The sequence below is a fragment of the Euprymna scolopes genome, chromosome 27 (genome assembly GCF_053919585.1).
Source record: "Euprymna scolopes isolate OS-2025 chromosome 27, ASM5391958v1, whole genome shotgun sequence".
Lineage (NCBI taxonomy): Eukaryota > Metazoa > Mollusca > Cephalopoda > Sepiida > Sepiolidae > Euprymna > Euprymna scolopes.
In genome coordinates, this window is record NC_136508.1 from 111,981,892 (window position 1) to 111,999,484 (window position 17,593).

The window sequence follows — 17,593 nt, forward strand, 5'->3', positions numbered from 1 at the left end:
TTGCGATGTCATATTTGTTAAGCCATGTTCCAATCGACAATAATCGATATATTTTTCTGATCACTGTTCTCAGGTGTTGCGAGTGTGGTGACAAGAGTTTCAGCAGGGCCAGCTTGTCCGTGCAATCACTTTGGCCACAGCAATAAATTCTATCAGAATGCATACCTTTGCAACTTTGGAAACTATCAAATTTCTTCCTCATTTGAGCAATTGTCAAATTCGGACTCAAATCAGACAAATTGTTATGCAATCTTTTAGCATATTCCAATTTCTGAGCTGAGTCTGGACAGCCATCTTCGATTCTACACAGACGAGTCATTAATATTCTGTAGTCACTGTTATTAATTTGATTTTCATTGTTTTCATTTATTTTACACAAATACTGAACAGTAGCCCCCCCTCTCTGTCTGTCTTTCTGTCTCTCTCTCTCCCTCTCTCTCTGTGTCGCTGTTATTATGGTAGTACGAATAGTGGTTTGTTTACGTTGTAGTGGAAAATATATCTTGCATTATTTACAAAAAGTTGTAAATAATGCAAGAAAATGTTACAGCCAGTTACAAAATTAAAAATGATAATAATATATTCATAATATATTCTTGACAGGCCACAAAATCACCGCAATACCACATTCACTCCAGGGGGGGGGTCCTACGTAAGTCCCAGGAGTCCTACGTAAGTCCCTTATAGTAAAAATGTTGGTGCTGCACTAATTGTAACACGCTATTATTTTCTTAATAACAATTTAACGTCTGCTCATTCGGTAATAGTCGGTAATTTTCGGTGGGCGGTGGTGAGCATAGATGGAAATGCGGGATTTAAACTAAATTAATTTAGCAATGGTAGTAATGTAACGGATAATCAAAAATAGGGGAAAAATCAGTTATGTAATATTTTACACAAATACTGAACAGTAGCTCCCCCCTCTCTGTCTATCTTTCTGTCTCTCTCTCTCCCTCTCTCTCTGTGTCGCTGTTATTATGGTAGTACGAATAGTGGTTTGTTTACGTTGTAGTGGAAAATATATCTTGCATTATTTACAAAAAGTTGTAAATAATGCAAGAAAATGTTACAGCCAGTTACAAAATTAAAAATGATAATAATATATTCATAATATATATTCATAATATATTCTTGTCTGCTCATTCGGTAATAGTCGGTAATTTTCGGTGGGCTAGCAGTGTCAGAAATTTCGTGAAAATAGTGAATAATTCCACCCCATCTTTCCAAGCTTATAACTCCTCGAAAAATGTAATTCAAGCCCTAATTTTTTTTTTCAATTAAAGGAGTAAGGACCAAGGTTTTATTTAAAAAAAAAAACAAAACAAAACAATGTGTTTTTTTTTTTTAAAAAGGTTTTAAACTTCGGACTTTACAGGTAAATTTCTAAAAAACTGATTTTTTTTTGTTTTAAATTTGAATATATTATTTATTGACCTTTTCTCTTCAATTTGTGATATATAAAACTATTAAACATAAATTAATTATTTACTTTTTAATAGACATATCAAAATGAGAGGCGTAAATTATTCGACCCCCTATCTTTCTAAGCTTATAACTCCTCGAAAAATGTAATTCAAGCCCTAATTTTTTTTTCAATTAAAGGAGCAAGGACCAAGGTTTCATTAAAAAAAAAAAAAGACAAAAAGAAAAAATGTGTTCTTATAAAATAAGGTTTTAAACTTCGGACTTTACAGGTAAATTTCTAAAAAACTGATTTTTTTTTTTGTTTTAAATTTGAATATATTATTTATTGACCTTTTCTCTTCAATTTGTGATATATAAAACTATTAAACATAAATTAATTATTTACTTTTTAAGAGAAAGTTGAAAATGGGGGGGGCGTGAAAATGGGGGGGGGCGTGAAAATGGGGGGGCGTGAATTAAAAAAAAACGTTTGTCTAAAATATTATATTCGGTTTATTGGAAAGAACATAAAATTTCACATTGACCCTGAAAATATCGTAAAAATAGAATCAATAGAAAAATTTTGATAGATTTTTAAAATTTAAAAATATTGAGTTCGGAAAATTCATTACTGTTTTAAAAAAAAATAAAAATATTTATTACTTTTAAAACAACTGTAATAGTTTATTTTGGAAGTATAATCCATAAAGAAAATAAATAACCCACTTTTAACAGAGAAATTACGAGATTTTTATATTGTATTCGCAGTTTCGTGTTAGGGGTGTCAAAAATTCCTACAAAAATTCTGATACTGCTAGTGGTGAGCATGGATGGAAATGCGGGATTTAAACTAAATTAATTTAGCAATGGTAGTAATGTAACGGATAATCAAAAATAGGGGAAAAATCAGTTATGTAATATTTTACACAAATACTGAACAGTAGCCCCCCTCTCTGTCTGTCTCTGTCTGTCTCTCTCTCTCTCTCTCTCCCTCTCTCTCTCTGTGTGTTGCTGTTATTATGGTAGTACGAATAGTGGTTTTTTTACGTTGTCGTGGAAAACTCTGATGAAACTAAAATCCGGCAATTTTTATTTTTTTAATAACGGTATTAGTATCAAAATATCTGAAAATGATATCTTAAACTAAACAGAAGAATGTCAAGGTAATTATTGTACTATTTCAGAAAATGTTCAATAAGTATGTCTCAAGTAAATTAATTTTTTATTTTTTCTACCGGTACCCTACGCTGGATTACACAATAGTAGTCTCTAAGTAACATTTTGTTTGTCTCGCAGTTACTTGCGAGACTAATGGAATACGGCAGTACTACGAGGTGGACAAAAAAAAAAGTATATTATGAATTTTTAATCCGGAAAAATTCTATTTTGAAAACATAGATTTAATAAGTTTGCGGTTAAATAAAAACACTATAGAAAAAAAAAAAAAAAAAAAAAAAAAAAAAACATTAACTTTCGGTCCCTTTTCCTAATTTCTTGGCAATTTGCATCTTGCAGGCATGTTCGTAATTTTGGAAAAGGAGGAGGTAATAACTGTTTGTTAATACGGAACTATTTTTAGCATCTGTAGTCGACCACAGGTGAATTGATATTAAGTAACAAGGAATTGTTGAAATAAATTATCGTATTTTTAGCAAAATGCGCAGTTATAAATTATATATATTTTTTTTTTTTGTATCGATTCGTCAAAGTATTTCATGGTTAATAGTATATTAGCAATATTTGAGCACTAAAAGAAAATGAATTTATTTAAAGGTTTTTCGTAAAATTTTGGAAAATATTGTTTTGCTAATCTGAAAGATAATTACTATAAACATATTTCAAACCTAATTTCAAATTATTTACGGTAAATGTTATCTTACGTTACAACAGAACACCGACCACTCTAATTTGTCTTTTTAGAGGTATTCGAGGTCGCTGACAACGAATCTGATAATCAAACCCGCCGCAAATTTACCGTCTGCATGGTATGAACCCCTAGACTTTGGGGCTATTTTGTGCCATTTCACCGCATTCGGTAGTGTTTTCTTACATGATATGTTCGCGTGCGAACGGGCGTAGTGGGGTGTCATATTACATCGCGTAGGAATCTTTCAAATAAGAAAGTTTAAAAAAAAAATGTTTTTAATTTATCAAAAAATAAAGTTTTTACCGGCGGTTTGCAAAAAAAAAAAAAAAAAAAAAAAAACGTTGTCAGCGAACTCGAATACCCCTAAAAAACAAATTAGAGGTCGGTGTTCTGTTGTGGCGTAAGGTAACAGTTACCTTATTTACATTAAAAAAAAAAATCCAAAAAAGATTCAGCGTTTGTACAGGGTGACCCCCCCACCACCACCAAATCAAACGGGCCCCGACTCTAATTAGGCTCCGTTTCTTATTGTTTTGTCGGAATGAAATGAAACTTTGGTCATAACTAGTTTATTATATTCAAAACATCGGTGCCCGGAAAACTCGTCCCGGGGAAAACTCATTTCCGGAGAACCCGTACCCGGAAAGCTCGTACCCGGAAAACTCCCCCCCCTTTTAATAAAAAGTTACCTTACGCTACAACAGAACACCGACCTCTAATTTGTTTTTTAGGGGTATTCGAGGTCGCTGACAACGTTTTTTTTTTTTTTTTTTTTTTTGCAAACCGCCGGTAAAAACTTTATTTTTTGATAAATTAAAAACATTTTTTTTTTAACTTTCTTATTTGAAAGATTCCTACGCGATGTAATACGACACCCCACTACGCCCGTTCGCACGCGAACATATCATGTAAGAAAACACTACCGAATGCGGTGAAATGGCACGAAAAACCTTTAAATAAATTCATTTTCTTTTAGGCAGGAAAACTGGTCCCTTATTGAATAAATATCGATTGAAAACACAATTCATTACCGTTCTTGAAGGAGACCCCCATAATATTTTTTTAAATTATTTTTAACTCTTGCTTTAAAAAAATAAACTTGATCACGGAGTAAAGCTACGAAAAACGAAACCAAATATTTATTTTTAAAAAATACTCTAGTTTTAACACTTTTTGTGTCATTACGAAACAAAAATAAAGAAAGAAAACACGTATTATCAAAGAAAACAATTATTTTATTTAGAAGAATTAATTTAGTTTAAATAATGCTTGTGTTATTACAAAACAAAAAAGAAAAAAAACATGGTCTTATGTAATTTTGGTACCGCGCTGAAATAATTTCGAAAGCCATTCTTAACATGGGGAGGGGAGCTTATCGTTTAAAAGTCATTTCGGGGGCACTTGTGCAGTACTTAAAAATATACAAATTTATTTTCTTTTGGGGGTGGGGGAGGCTCGTTTTAAAACTATATCTACCTCAGTATTTTCTTTAATTTTCGGACATTATTTTGTTCAAAATTATTTACTAAATAATGTCGAGTGCGACATTACTTGTTATTTCTTTTTAACTAAATAAACTCTTTCAAATAAGTTTAAACATCAAAAACTGACAAAGCTAGGTTGAAAACGAAAATTTAGAAAAATCAAATTAATTCTTTTTAAAAGAATAAGCATATAAAAATATTAAAAATATTATGGGATGTGCATTATCTAAAAATATACCAATTTTCTTTTGGAGGAGGAGTCGTTTTAGAACTATATCTACCTTAATATTTTCTTTAATTTTCTATTTTTGAGCAATTATACTTCTAAGACGTGATCCATCCACTTATGTCGGACATTTTTTGTTCATAAGTAACAGTCGACATTTTTTTTTTTTTTTTTTTAACTAAATAAACTGTTTCAAATAAGTTGAGAGACCGAAAACTTTCAAAGCTAGGTAGAAAACGAAAACTTAGAAAAAATAACTTAATATTTTTTAAAACCACAGTAAACAAGTAAAAGTATATATATATATATATATATATATATATATATATATATATATATATATATATATATATTTAATATTATGGGATGTGTATTCTCTTTTAAAGACAATATCTTCAAAAACTGTCATAAAATGTGTTTTCAATCGATATTTATTCAATAAGGGACCAGTTTTCCTACTTAGCAAAAGGGGTCGAGTTTTCCGGGTACGAGTTTTCTGGAGACGTGTTTTCCGGGGACGAGTTTTCCTAAATTCCAAAACATCAGATCAAAACGCTAGGGTCTTTGGCCTTTTTTCTCCGTTGACTGTAAAATGCCCAGAAAACAATTCATTCATGAATATATTATATGAAATATGGCATTACTATGAGGTATAAAAAAAGTATATTTATGAATTTTTTAATCCTGAAAAATGCTGTTTATGAAAACATTTAAAAATGATTTTACTATTATATAAATTAAAAACATTACGAAACAATTTGTTCAATTGTAAATTGAAATAGTAGAGTTATTAAGAAACCCAATCAGAAGAGGAACGGGGGCATTTCGAACTTAAACTAACAAACTATAAATTTGAATTTAACCTGAAACTCCTATCTAAAAAAAAAAAAAAAAAAAAAAAACGGTTCGTAAACTGCAGAAGTTCTAACAGAAAAGTTAGTTTTTGTTTTGTTTTTTCTTTCTGACAATATACAGTAAACATTGAATATAATTTGAAAACCCTAACTAAAAATAGTACGGTCGGTATTCTGTATATGCTGAAGAAATTTTTACAGAAATTAATGGCAGCGTCGTATGAAAAACAATAAATTCAGAAATATATTAAATGGTACGCGGTATTACCATTGGGTGTTAAAAAAAAAAATATTTATACTATTTTTTAAGTAAGTTCGACAACTCTAGAAGTGTCATATTAGTATTTTACACCGACAAATCATGATATTACGAAAAAATATTTAAATATTTAAAAAAATATTTATTTATTTCAAGTTTTACGCTTTCTTTTATTACGCACGGCAAAGTTTTACAGTTTTAATATTTGTAAATTATTATTTATTAAGTGTAGGGTACTTTGTTTAATTTTCACAGTTGTTTTATTTTCGGAAGTCTTGCAGTTAAGCCCGGCAAATTCGAAAGTAAGCCCGACAACTTTAGAAGTATCACATCCGTATTTACACCGTCAAATCACGATATTAGGAATTATTAAAGTTTTAAAACATAAAATTACAACAAAAAAAAAAGAATAAAAAATATTTTTTTAAATTATTTAAATATTTTATTGTTATTTTCTTTTATTACGCACAGCAAAGTTTCACGGTTTTTAAAAACAAATATTTTTTTTAAAAATTAATTTGAGGATAAAACTATCGGGTTTGTAACACACAGATTCGAAAAAGTTGCCAAAAAACAAATATATAACAAATAAATGTTATCAAAGGCAAGATAAGTTACTTTTCTACCAAACTGGATATATTTTTCGTGTTTTTTATTCAATGTAACATGTTTATTCAGCTCGAAAAACATAGTGTGTACCGTACGGTGCTCGGTAAAAATGGCACCGGTAGAAATGGCACCGGTAAAAATGGCACCGGTAAAAATGGCACTGGTAAAAATGGCACCGGTAAAATTGGCACCGGTAAAAATGGCACAAGTGAATAACTAGGTAAAAATGGCACCAAAAGGTGCTACTGAAGCTATGGGGTCCCAAATTCTAACCTCATTTGGGGTTTTGTAAAAGTTCCTATTTTCTTGCTGTCAACGAGGGCAGAGTTAGACACAAGGTCGATTTTTAATATCCAGCCCCCACCCCCAAAAAAGGGGCCGTTTTCATCGGAACAAAAGATTACAATTACCTCAGTTTATCTAAAGGTTCTTATTTAATTGCACCTCGCCAGGGCAAAGTTAGACACAAGGTTGGTTTTAAATCTGGGGAATATCCAGCTCCCCAGAAAGGGGCATTTTCGATCGGAACAAAAAATTACAATTACCTCAGTTTAGAAGCATTGTTTATCTAAAGGTTCTTATTTAATTGCACCCCAAACACAATGTCGGTTTTTAATCTGGTGACTATCTAGCTCCCCAAAATGGGGTACTTAGGACTAATGAATCGCAACTTATCAAGGATAAAACACTCGAGGATAAGGGTTAATGTGGAAGTTTTCAATTCCACTAAACAAAATGCATGTTTTCTGGACAAGTTGTAGTTGTATTTTTGGGTTCTTTTTTCATAATGAATCGCTAGGTATCAAGGATAAAACACACACGGGGATAAGTTTTTTTTTCCCCTAAAACAAAACAAAATAAAAATGATCCAGAAAAGATGCACTTTGTTTAGTGTAATTAAAAGCTCCCTGGTTGACACTTATCCTCGACTGGCTTTTATCTTTGATAAAAGAAAAAAACTAATTTTGGTGCACTCTAAATTTATTTTATCATTGAATGTATTTTATCGTTGATAAGTTGGGCTTTGCCATTTTTTCTTATTTATCCAAAACTGCTATTATTGAATAAATATTGAACTCTGGAATGTTTCTGTTGAACTCGAGAATCTGCACAGAATTTCTGTCGGAGGTTGCATCGACTGATACGTTAACAAAGTGTAGTATCACTTCTGATGCTACACTCCGCCTATTATCTCCCCGTTCAATGAAGAATTAATAAATCCTTTCAGACTGAGACAATTTTAATTTTTGTTCTGATCCAGAGTTCCTCTTGTAGGAGAGCTGGATATTGCCCACATAAAAAAAAAAAACGACATTGTGTCTAACTTTGCCCTCTTGGGGAAGCAAGTAAATAGGAATACTCAAGATGAGAATAGTAGTTCAAAGCTGGACTGGGAACAGTAACACAAAATTCTCAAAGCTAAACTGTATCAATGTTGTTAATTACCAAAAATAGTTTTATTGCCTTATTAACAAATTCAACAGACACATAAACTAAAGTGAAAGATAACACGTGTTGTCGCGTATACGTGCGAAAAGGTTTTATGACCAATTCATCTCAGTTTCATGCTCACAGTTGAGTATGAAACCGTTCTGGGGGACATTTCTGGGGTCAATCGGTCACTGAGTATATTTCTGACATGAAATTATAAACTGATTCCAATATAAATAACAACTTACTGACCAAATATGACAGAGTTCAGTTTTGACTCACTAAAATAGGTACTTATACATGTTTGACACCCCGAGAGTACAAACAACGTTGAAATAATAACTATTTAGAAAACCATTCTTAACATGGAGGTGGGGTGAACTATTTTGCACTTTCACCTAACAATTTAATGAAATAAAAGTAACATTATTTTTTGTTAAAGTTCATATTCTTTCGGTATCAAACATCCATAAGTACAATACGTTCGTTTGTTTACAAAATAAAAAAGTTTATTTCCGCACCAAGGGGAGAGGTCATTGAATATTTAGGCTGTGAACTATAAGACTCAACGCACAAGGAGTACTTAATTTTAAAGTATAAAAATGTATCGAACTATAATTTTAAAGTTTTAATATTTCTTTTTAATGAGTGATTCATAATTGAAAAAAAATATGCTAAAAACATTTATAGATTGTTTTTAGTATTTTTTTTTGGGGGGGGGGTTACATTAAGGTTGTATAAAATGTATCAAAATATAATTTTAATTCATCAATGTAGTAATTTAAAAAACATGAAATATTTATGAAGAAACTTCTTTATATTTGAGTTTCATAAAGGGGTCGATAACTCGCCTCCATTGCCGACATGTTGCAGTGCAGGAGTTCCATAAAAAAGAAACAACACTAAGTGTACATAAATTACGAGGAACGAATAACATAATATTGATTTCTGATTTCAATATCAGAAGCCGTCATCAAATGGACTGTTCCTCGCTATAATTGTTTATGCCTAAGTTATTTTGTTTGTATTTTTGAAAAATATATAAACTGCTTATTTTTATTTTATTTTTACTTTTAGCATATCTTGCGTTTGGTAGCATTTATTTGTTGTATATTTTACTTTTTCATATTGTTGTCTATAGTAATAAATGTTCGATAATTCTTATTTTTAAGGCATTTATTAGTATAGACATCGAATCGAATATATGATAAAGAAACAAATAAATAGAAGTAACTAATTAAAATAAAAGGAACTTGTTTGTAAATAAGGGAGATTTTTTAAATTTATTTCTGCCCAGTGTTCAACTTATAATAGGGGAGAAGAGGTGAATGAATTACCACACAGATGAAAAAAGTTATTTCTGACACCTGTGACGTAATAGCACTTTGGGAAATCTCAAAAACGAGATTCGCATTTAGGATCTATTTAAATTTGACAAACTTCTCATTATTTTCTGTAACACCGGTGACGTCGCAGTACATGACCTAAATTTTGGAAAACTCAAAACGAGGGTAAAATTTGAGACCATATCGGTCGTCTAGCACCCTTTTTAATTCGACAAATTTCGCACGTTTTCCCATTTTAATATACTATGAGATATTCATGCATGTTCTCGTTTTGTCATTTTTCTCATTAATCCATTACGTGCCATTTTTACCGGTGCCATTTTTACCTAAATTCGTACCGTACCGATGTATTGGAACATTCAAGACGGCGTCTTATTCTCTTAACACGGTAAGTGTGGGAAAAGATGTTATCAATAAAAACCGGATAAAATACTGTTATAAACTCGCTCAATATATGTTACCCTGACATAGGTTGACATATATTCAGCGGGGTTTTAATAGTATGTTGTATAGTTTTTTTTTTATTTATAACACCTTTTTCCATACTTACGGTGTTAAAGAGGGTGTGAGACGCCATCTTTAATTTTCGAATACATCGGTAAACACTGTATGTTTTTCGAGCTGAATAAATATGTTACACTGAATAAAAACACAAAAGATATATCCAGTTTGGTAGAAAAGTAACTTATCTTGCCTTTGATAACATTTATTTGTTTTTTGACAACTTTTTCGAATCTTTGTACAGTAATACAAACCCAAACTATCAAACACGGATATTACAAATTATTAAAGTTTTATCGCGATATTACGAATTATTAATGTTTTCAAATATTTAAAAAAATATTTAGATATTTTAAAATATTTTTTTAATATTTTATTTCAAGTTTTACGTTTACACACGACAGTTTCGGTTTTTTTTTTTTTTAAATTATATTTTGTTCTGTTAAGACAATAATACACTTTCTAAAAATTGTTTCTTTTTTTCTGTTAAATAAATGGTTATAAATATATAAAAAAATGTATATTTTGTTCGTTTACTTTATTTAATCAAGTGACGGTGTAAAATACTGATATGACCCTTCTAGAGTTGTCGAACTTACTTTCGACTCTGCCGGGCGTAAGTGCAAGACTGCAAGACTGCCTCATTTTGGAAGCATAGACTTTTTTTTTTTTTTTTTTCCAAACGTAGCCCTTTATTGGCATTTTTTGAAAACCAAACAGCTTTTTTAGAAAGTCAATATTTGCGAAAATTAGCCGAAAAAAGTCGATGCTTCCGAAAATAGATTATCGATTTACGGGAACTTAATGTTAGAAACGAAGCAATTTTTTTTTTTAAGTTAAATAATGAAATGTGTTTCTATTTTTTATTTCATTTTATTTTTTGATAATCTGGTTGATTAGTGACATTTCATTAATAATCCGATAAAAAAAAATAAAAATAAAAAAACGCAAAAACAAAATTACAATATATACATATATACATTTGGACATCGAAATATTGAATTGTCAGTGAAACCAATCGTTTCTATTTTATTTTCACGTCGCAATAATAAATATATTTAAAATTCCAGCGAACGAGTAGTTTCCAAGATATGAAGAATTTTACGTAAATTGAGCAACATCCACACGTTGACGCTCCAACAAAAATTCGGCAAATGTGTATCTCAAGGGCGTAAATTCAAGTTTTACACTAATGGTGCCCATAAAGTGGGTGATCATTATACGTTAAAATATTATAGAAAAGTGATTCCCCACTTTCTTTAAACTAACATTTCTTTATATCCTTGAAACTACTTGTTTGCTGGGATTTTAAACGTTATTTTTGTTTTCAACATACTCAAAAACTTATGTCTTAATTCTCCAAGTTTTTTTTCTATAGCGTAGAAAGTCGATTGTCTGCCCCTTGCTGATCTTATATTCCCAACTTTCCCAATAGGTGTCGCTAGCAGTGTATCATTCAAAAACAAGATGGCGTGAAGTTTTTCTTCGATAAAATGTCTCATAATATTTGATTTTCTTAAATAAAATCTACTTGATCGATTTACGTGATTTTTGGAATATGACATCTTCATGCAGTAACAAGTACGTACATTATAAAGATTTTTTTTCAGATTTTTATAGTAAAAATGATTACTTGTGGACCATTTATAGACTTGCACCAAATATATATATTTTTTTAAATCCCGAAAAACAATGTAAAAACATTAATTATTAATGAAAACAAATTTCGAAGATAATTAGCGAAAATGAAGTTGTGCTAAGATTTTCAAAACTTTCAGAAATAACTCCCTTGTTACGATTCGAACTCTTCATTTTTTATTTAGCAAATCTCAATTCTCGTTAATTATATTCCAAATTTATGTTCATTACTATTTAATTGCATAGTTTTTCGTAATTTTTGGATATGTCCATAAGTGTTGCATGGTAATTGAGTGTATACCATTAGTTTTACTTGAAAGTTTCTATAATGCAGAGTACACAATTTTGGGTGCACAAACTTTAAAAAAATATTTGCCAGCCATTGTTTATGAAAAATTTTAATTTAGCATTCATATCTCTGGCATAAAAATATTTTTGTCCAGAATTCCCCTACATTCTAAACAAACACCAATGTGTGTCTAGATTAGTGATCTTTTAAACAAACGCATTTAAGAAGAAAGAATTACGTACTTACCTGTCGTGTCAAAATTATAAATTAAAAAAAAATACGAAAAAATATCCAGTAAAATGATAGTAGAATAGAAAGTAAAATTTGTCGAAAATTGTTTGGTTGTTTTAAAAATGGAATGAAAATAAAAATTTCGTTTCGTTTTCATCTTTACTTTAATTTCAAATTGCTCTAGTCTTACATTTTGCTTAAATGGTTGAAAAACTAAATTCTTTTCAAGTAAGGAAGTTTAGATTTCTTAAAACATGCCTTCTACCTTTCATTCATACAGAAAGAGCTCCAATAGTTTCTCCCCCAGAACTGCAAGACTTCGGAACTCCCTTCCGGGATTCCGGTTTCCCAACTGTACTGATATGCAGAAGTTCAAGTGTAATGTGAACAAAAATCTTGCTATTCATCTCTCTTCCTAATGCCCCTGCAACTTATGTCCCCGATAATAGCCTCCTACTTCAATGTGGAAATGTGCTTTGTTTGGGGTGAAAATTTATTAAAAAATTAAGATATTCATCGCAGTTATGATTGTATTAATATAAAAGATATTCATCATAGTTATGATTGTATCAATATAAAAGATATTCATCATAGTTATGATTGTATCAATATAAAAGATATTCATCATAGTTATGATTGTATCAATATAAAAGATATTCATCATAGTTATGATTGTATCAATATAAAAGATATTCATCATAGTTATGATTGTATCAATATAAAAGATATTCATCATAGTTATGATTGTATCAATATAAAAGATATTCATCATAGTTATGATTGTATCAATATAAAAGATATTCATCATAGTTATGATTGTATCAATATAAAAGATATTCATCATAGTTATGATTGTATCAATATAAAAGATATTCATCATAGTTATGATTGTATCAATATAAAAGATATTCATCATAGTTATGATTGTATCAATATAAAAGATATTCATCATAGTTATGATTGTATCAATATAAAAGATATTCATCATAGTTATGATTGTATCAATATAAAAGATATTCGTCATAGTTATGATTGTATCAATATAAAAGATATCCGTCATAGTTATGATTGTATCAATATAAAAGATATCCGTCACATTTATGATTGTATCAATATAAAAGATATCCGTCACATTTATGATTGTATCAATATAAAAGATATCCGTCACATTTATGATTGTATCAATATAAAAGATATCCGTCACATTTATGATTGTATCAATATAAAAGATATCCGTCACATTTATGATTGTATCAATATAAAAGATATCCGTCACATTTATGATTGTATCAATATAAAAGATATCCGTCACATTTATGATTGTATCAATATAAAAGATATCCGTCACATTTATGATTGTATCAATATAAAAGATATCCGTCACATTTATGATTGTATCAATATAAAAGATATCCGTCACATTTATGATTGTATCAATATAAAAGATATCCGTCACATTTATGATTGTATCAATATAAAAATATTCATCATATTTATGATTGTATCAATACTGTATAACCATGTTGCAAATTTAATTGCTTCCACTGCATGAATTCCTACATATCCCGTCTTCCATTAACAATAAATGCATAGAAATGCCCTTTTTAACCACTTTGAAGGGTGCAATTTTCAGTAGATATATAACCTACTACACAACCGATTAACACTAACTACACAGGCGGGGTCGCAGAAATACCTGGTTTAGCAATCAAGCGCGAGGCAAACGCTCTCGGCTCTGATGGACCCGTAGATCTTCCCAGGTCATTTCTCTTGGAGAAGGAAGACTGAAGCTAAACATAGGGGAGGGAGGCCTCTTCAGTCCTGGACAAGCTTCCTAGAGCTGGTGACGTAAAGAAATTACCGGTCGGCAAACCTAAACTGCTTAAGGGGAGATACTATCTATTGCCCGGCTTTCATAGTCCTTATTTGCCTATTAGCCAGGTGTAAAGGTGCTATCACAGGCATACGTCATAATCACGCAGTGGTCGACCTTGTTTTCTGACTATATGTCCGTAGCACTTAGAGCGGCTGCTCCATCAACAGCTGTATAATATCGGGATGTTTGTAGTGCCATGTCGCGCATGGAAAAGGACCCTGCACTCATTCTCTGTGGGCTTTCATGGGGCTACAATCCTGTAGGCAAAGACAGCTGATCTTCTTGTATTGTATGTCTGATATTCTGCAAAATCACTCGTCCAACAACCCCCACTCACCCTAAAACTTTAAATTAAATAAAATGAGATGACAGTTCAATTAAAAATTACGTTTAAACCAGGACCAAACTCCAGAAAAACTAACCAGCCTCATCCTTTGTGGCTTGCATTTACGAATATGCGCGGGCTTAGAACTAAGATGATGCTGAATCATTTCTCCTAGTAGACGTCCTGGATATCTTAGCATTAAGTGAAACTAACCCACACCCCATTTCCTCTGACCATTTTAACAGTCTGGTTATCTCCCACCCTGCTGTAAGGACTCAGACGTACATATGCACGGGCTTGGAGTCTATATTCGTAACACTAGAGAAACTAAACAAGAATCAGACGACCAGGCCTATATGAAAGATATTCATCATAGTTATGATTGTATCAATATAAAAGGTATTCATCATAGTTATGATTGTATCAATTTAAAAGGTATTCATCATAGTTATGATTGTATCAATTTAAAAGGTATTCATCATAGTTATGATTGTATCAATATAAAAGGTATTCATCATAGTTATGATTGTATCAATATAAAAGATATTGATCGTAGTTATGATTGTATCAATATAAAAGATATTGATCGTAGTTATGATTGTATCAATATAAAAGATATTGATCGTAGTTATGATTGTATCAATATAAAAGATATTGATCGTAGTTATGATTGTATCAATATAAAAGCGAAATCTCCAAATAATTTTTCTAAAACAGTAAAACAAATTCCATAAGGATGAAAATTACAAATATTTGAATACAAATCACTTAAAATGATATTGGCAATAAATAATAAAATTCAATTTATTTTTTATTTGCAGATGTTCCTGCTTGAACGCGTGTGTTGAATCTGAACGAGTCTATATTTTCTTTGACATTTCCTACAGAGAAAATCATATTCGTGTTTGAAGATAGAAACTGTCATCTGTGGCAAATCAATCTTATATTTCTCAGAAAAAATTGAATAATTTGTCATAAAAATATTGTTATTCTTGTTTCTCAAATTAATTACTGAAAAATTCAAGTACACGGTATATGATAAACCACACTGAGAATTGGTGTGAAATTTCTTGTTCTGATAAACCAAATCTAGAGATGAATATAAGTACTAACACTGGAGAAAAGCCAGATCCTTGGGAACAATGGGAACGTTGCTTTTCTGAGAAACCAAATCTAGCTATGCATATGAGTACTCACACTGTAGAAAAGCCAGATCCTTGGGAACAATGGGAACATTGCTTTTCTGAGAAACTAAATCTAGCGATGCATATGAGTACTCACACAAGAGAAAAGCCATATTCTCGTGAACAATATCAATATTCCCGTCCTGAGAAACCAAATCTAGCGACGCATACGAGTACTCACACTGCAGAAAAGACATATTCTCAGGAACAATGTCAATTTTCAAGTTCAGAGAAACCAAATCCAGAGATGCATATGAGTACTGACACTGAAATGCCATATTCTCGTGAACAATGGGGATATTCCCGTCCTGAGGAACCAAATCTAGCGATGCATATGAGTACTAACACTGGAGAAAAGCCAGATCCTTGGGAACAATGGGAATATTGCTTTTCTGAGAAACCAAATCTAGCGATGAATATGAGTACTCGCACTAGAGAAAAGCCATATTCTCGTGAACAATCTCACTATTCATCTTCAAATAAATCAGATCTAACGAAACATATAAAAACTCACTCTGGGGAAAAGCCATATTCTTGTGAAGTATGTCAATATTCATTTTCATATAAATCAAAACTAACAAGACATATAAAAACTCACTCTGGGGAAAAGCCATATTCTTGTAAAGTATGTCATCATTCATATTCAACTAAATCAAATCTAGAGAGACATATACAAATTCACACTGGAGTAAAACCATATTCTTGTGTGCTATGTCAATATTCATGTTCAGATAAATCAGACCTAAAGAAACACATAAGTACTCACTCTGGAGTAAAACCATATTCTTGTAAACTATGTGATTATTCATGTGCACGCAAACCATGTCTAGTGAACCACATGAGATTACACGTTAGGGGAAACCCATATCCTTGTAAAAAATGTGTATATTCATGTTTTCGTAAATCAGATCTAACGAAACATATGAACCACCATAAAATGTGAAAACCATATTCATGTGAACAATTTTAATATTAAAATTCTCGTAAACAAAATCTTTCTACACGTTTCAGAGCTCACACTTGATAATCTTGTAAACAATGCTTCCTTTAATATTTTCATTTTTGTTTTTTGAATGTTTTAATTTTGTGAGCTGACCTTTACTATTTCCATTTTGCATCCCATAACACCTGCCATATTCTCCCGCTCTTTTTTGAATGGCATCTTTCCCTTTTTTTCAATTAGGACGCCATCTTGAATTCTTTGTTTTCAAAACGCAAATTCTAAAGAATTCTAAAGATCTTTTAAAAATATGTTAGGATTAAATTTTATTGATTAAATTTAGCATGTTTCTTTACTTGTTGCCTTCGTTATATCTACGTAAGATTTCCGTGTTTTAGTGAACCCGTATATTAGTTTTATAGCACGTCCGTTTTACGGAATTTTAATATTCTTTTATTTATTTTCAGTTAGCTTAGTGTTAACTGTAGGTTTCTTGAGACACTTACTCCCAGATAATTTTATATATTTTTAAATTCCCGGTAAATTTATTCTTCTACCGTGAATTAATTCCCTCAAATATTAGTATTTCATTGCTATCAAATAATTTACCTATTTTAAGGATTAACTTTATTTGATAACATATCATTATAAATAAATGGGATATTGAATAATTTATCAATATTCTCTACTTATTGCGTCCGTTGAGAGCGCATAAGTTCTTTATTTATTTTTCTTAATATTGTGGAGAAGGCCAGATATATAGAAAAATTATATTTCCTTATTTCTTTACCCCGTAAGTTGAACGAGAATGAAAAACATTATCTCCGTTAGTTTAGGTTTTAATTGTGAGTTTCTTTGGAGATAAATTTTACCACGGTAATTTTATTTTAAGATTTTATTTTTACTTTATTGTACCCCAGCTACAAGTTAGTGCCTTATAACTTGAATGTAAGTTAGAGGGAAAATAGGTTTACTATAAGATACTTTACCCGGCACATTTACATTTAGAATTAACAAGGAATTTATAACTTGTTAATTCATATTTGTTCTTCTGTTCTATTTATTGAAGGAAAATTTATTAATAGTTTTTTTGGTAAGAAAAATAAATTCTACATTTTTTTTTTCGGTT

The 17,593-nt window shown here is 30.7% G+C and overlaps 1 protein-coding gene across 1 annotated transcript in view; it reads left to right on the forward strand.

The window, feature by feature from the left end:
* Positions 1-16,611, forward strand: part of LOC145248675 (uncharacterized) — a 29,302-nt gene extending 12,691 nt beyond the window's left edge. Inside the window, exon 2 of the mRNA XM_080110336.1 lies at positions 15,162-16,611. Within this exon, the coding sequence (XP_079966462.1) occupies positions 15,376-16,467 (1,092 nt within the window). The 5' untranslated portion in view covers positions 15,162-15,375 and the 3' untranslated portion in view covers positions 16,468-16,611. The remainder of the gene's footprint in view (positions 1-15,161) is intronic.
* Positions 16,612-17,593: the final 982 nt, after the last annotated feature.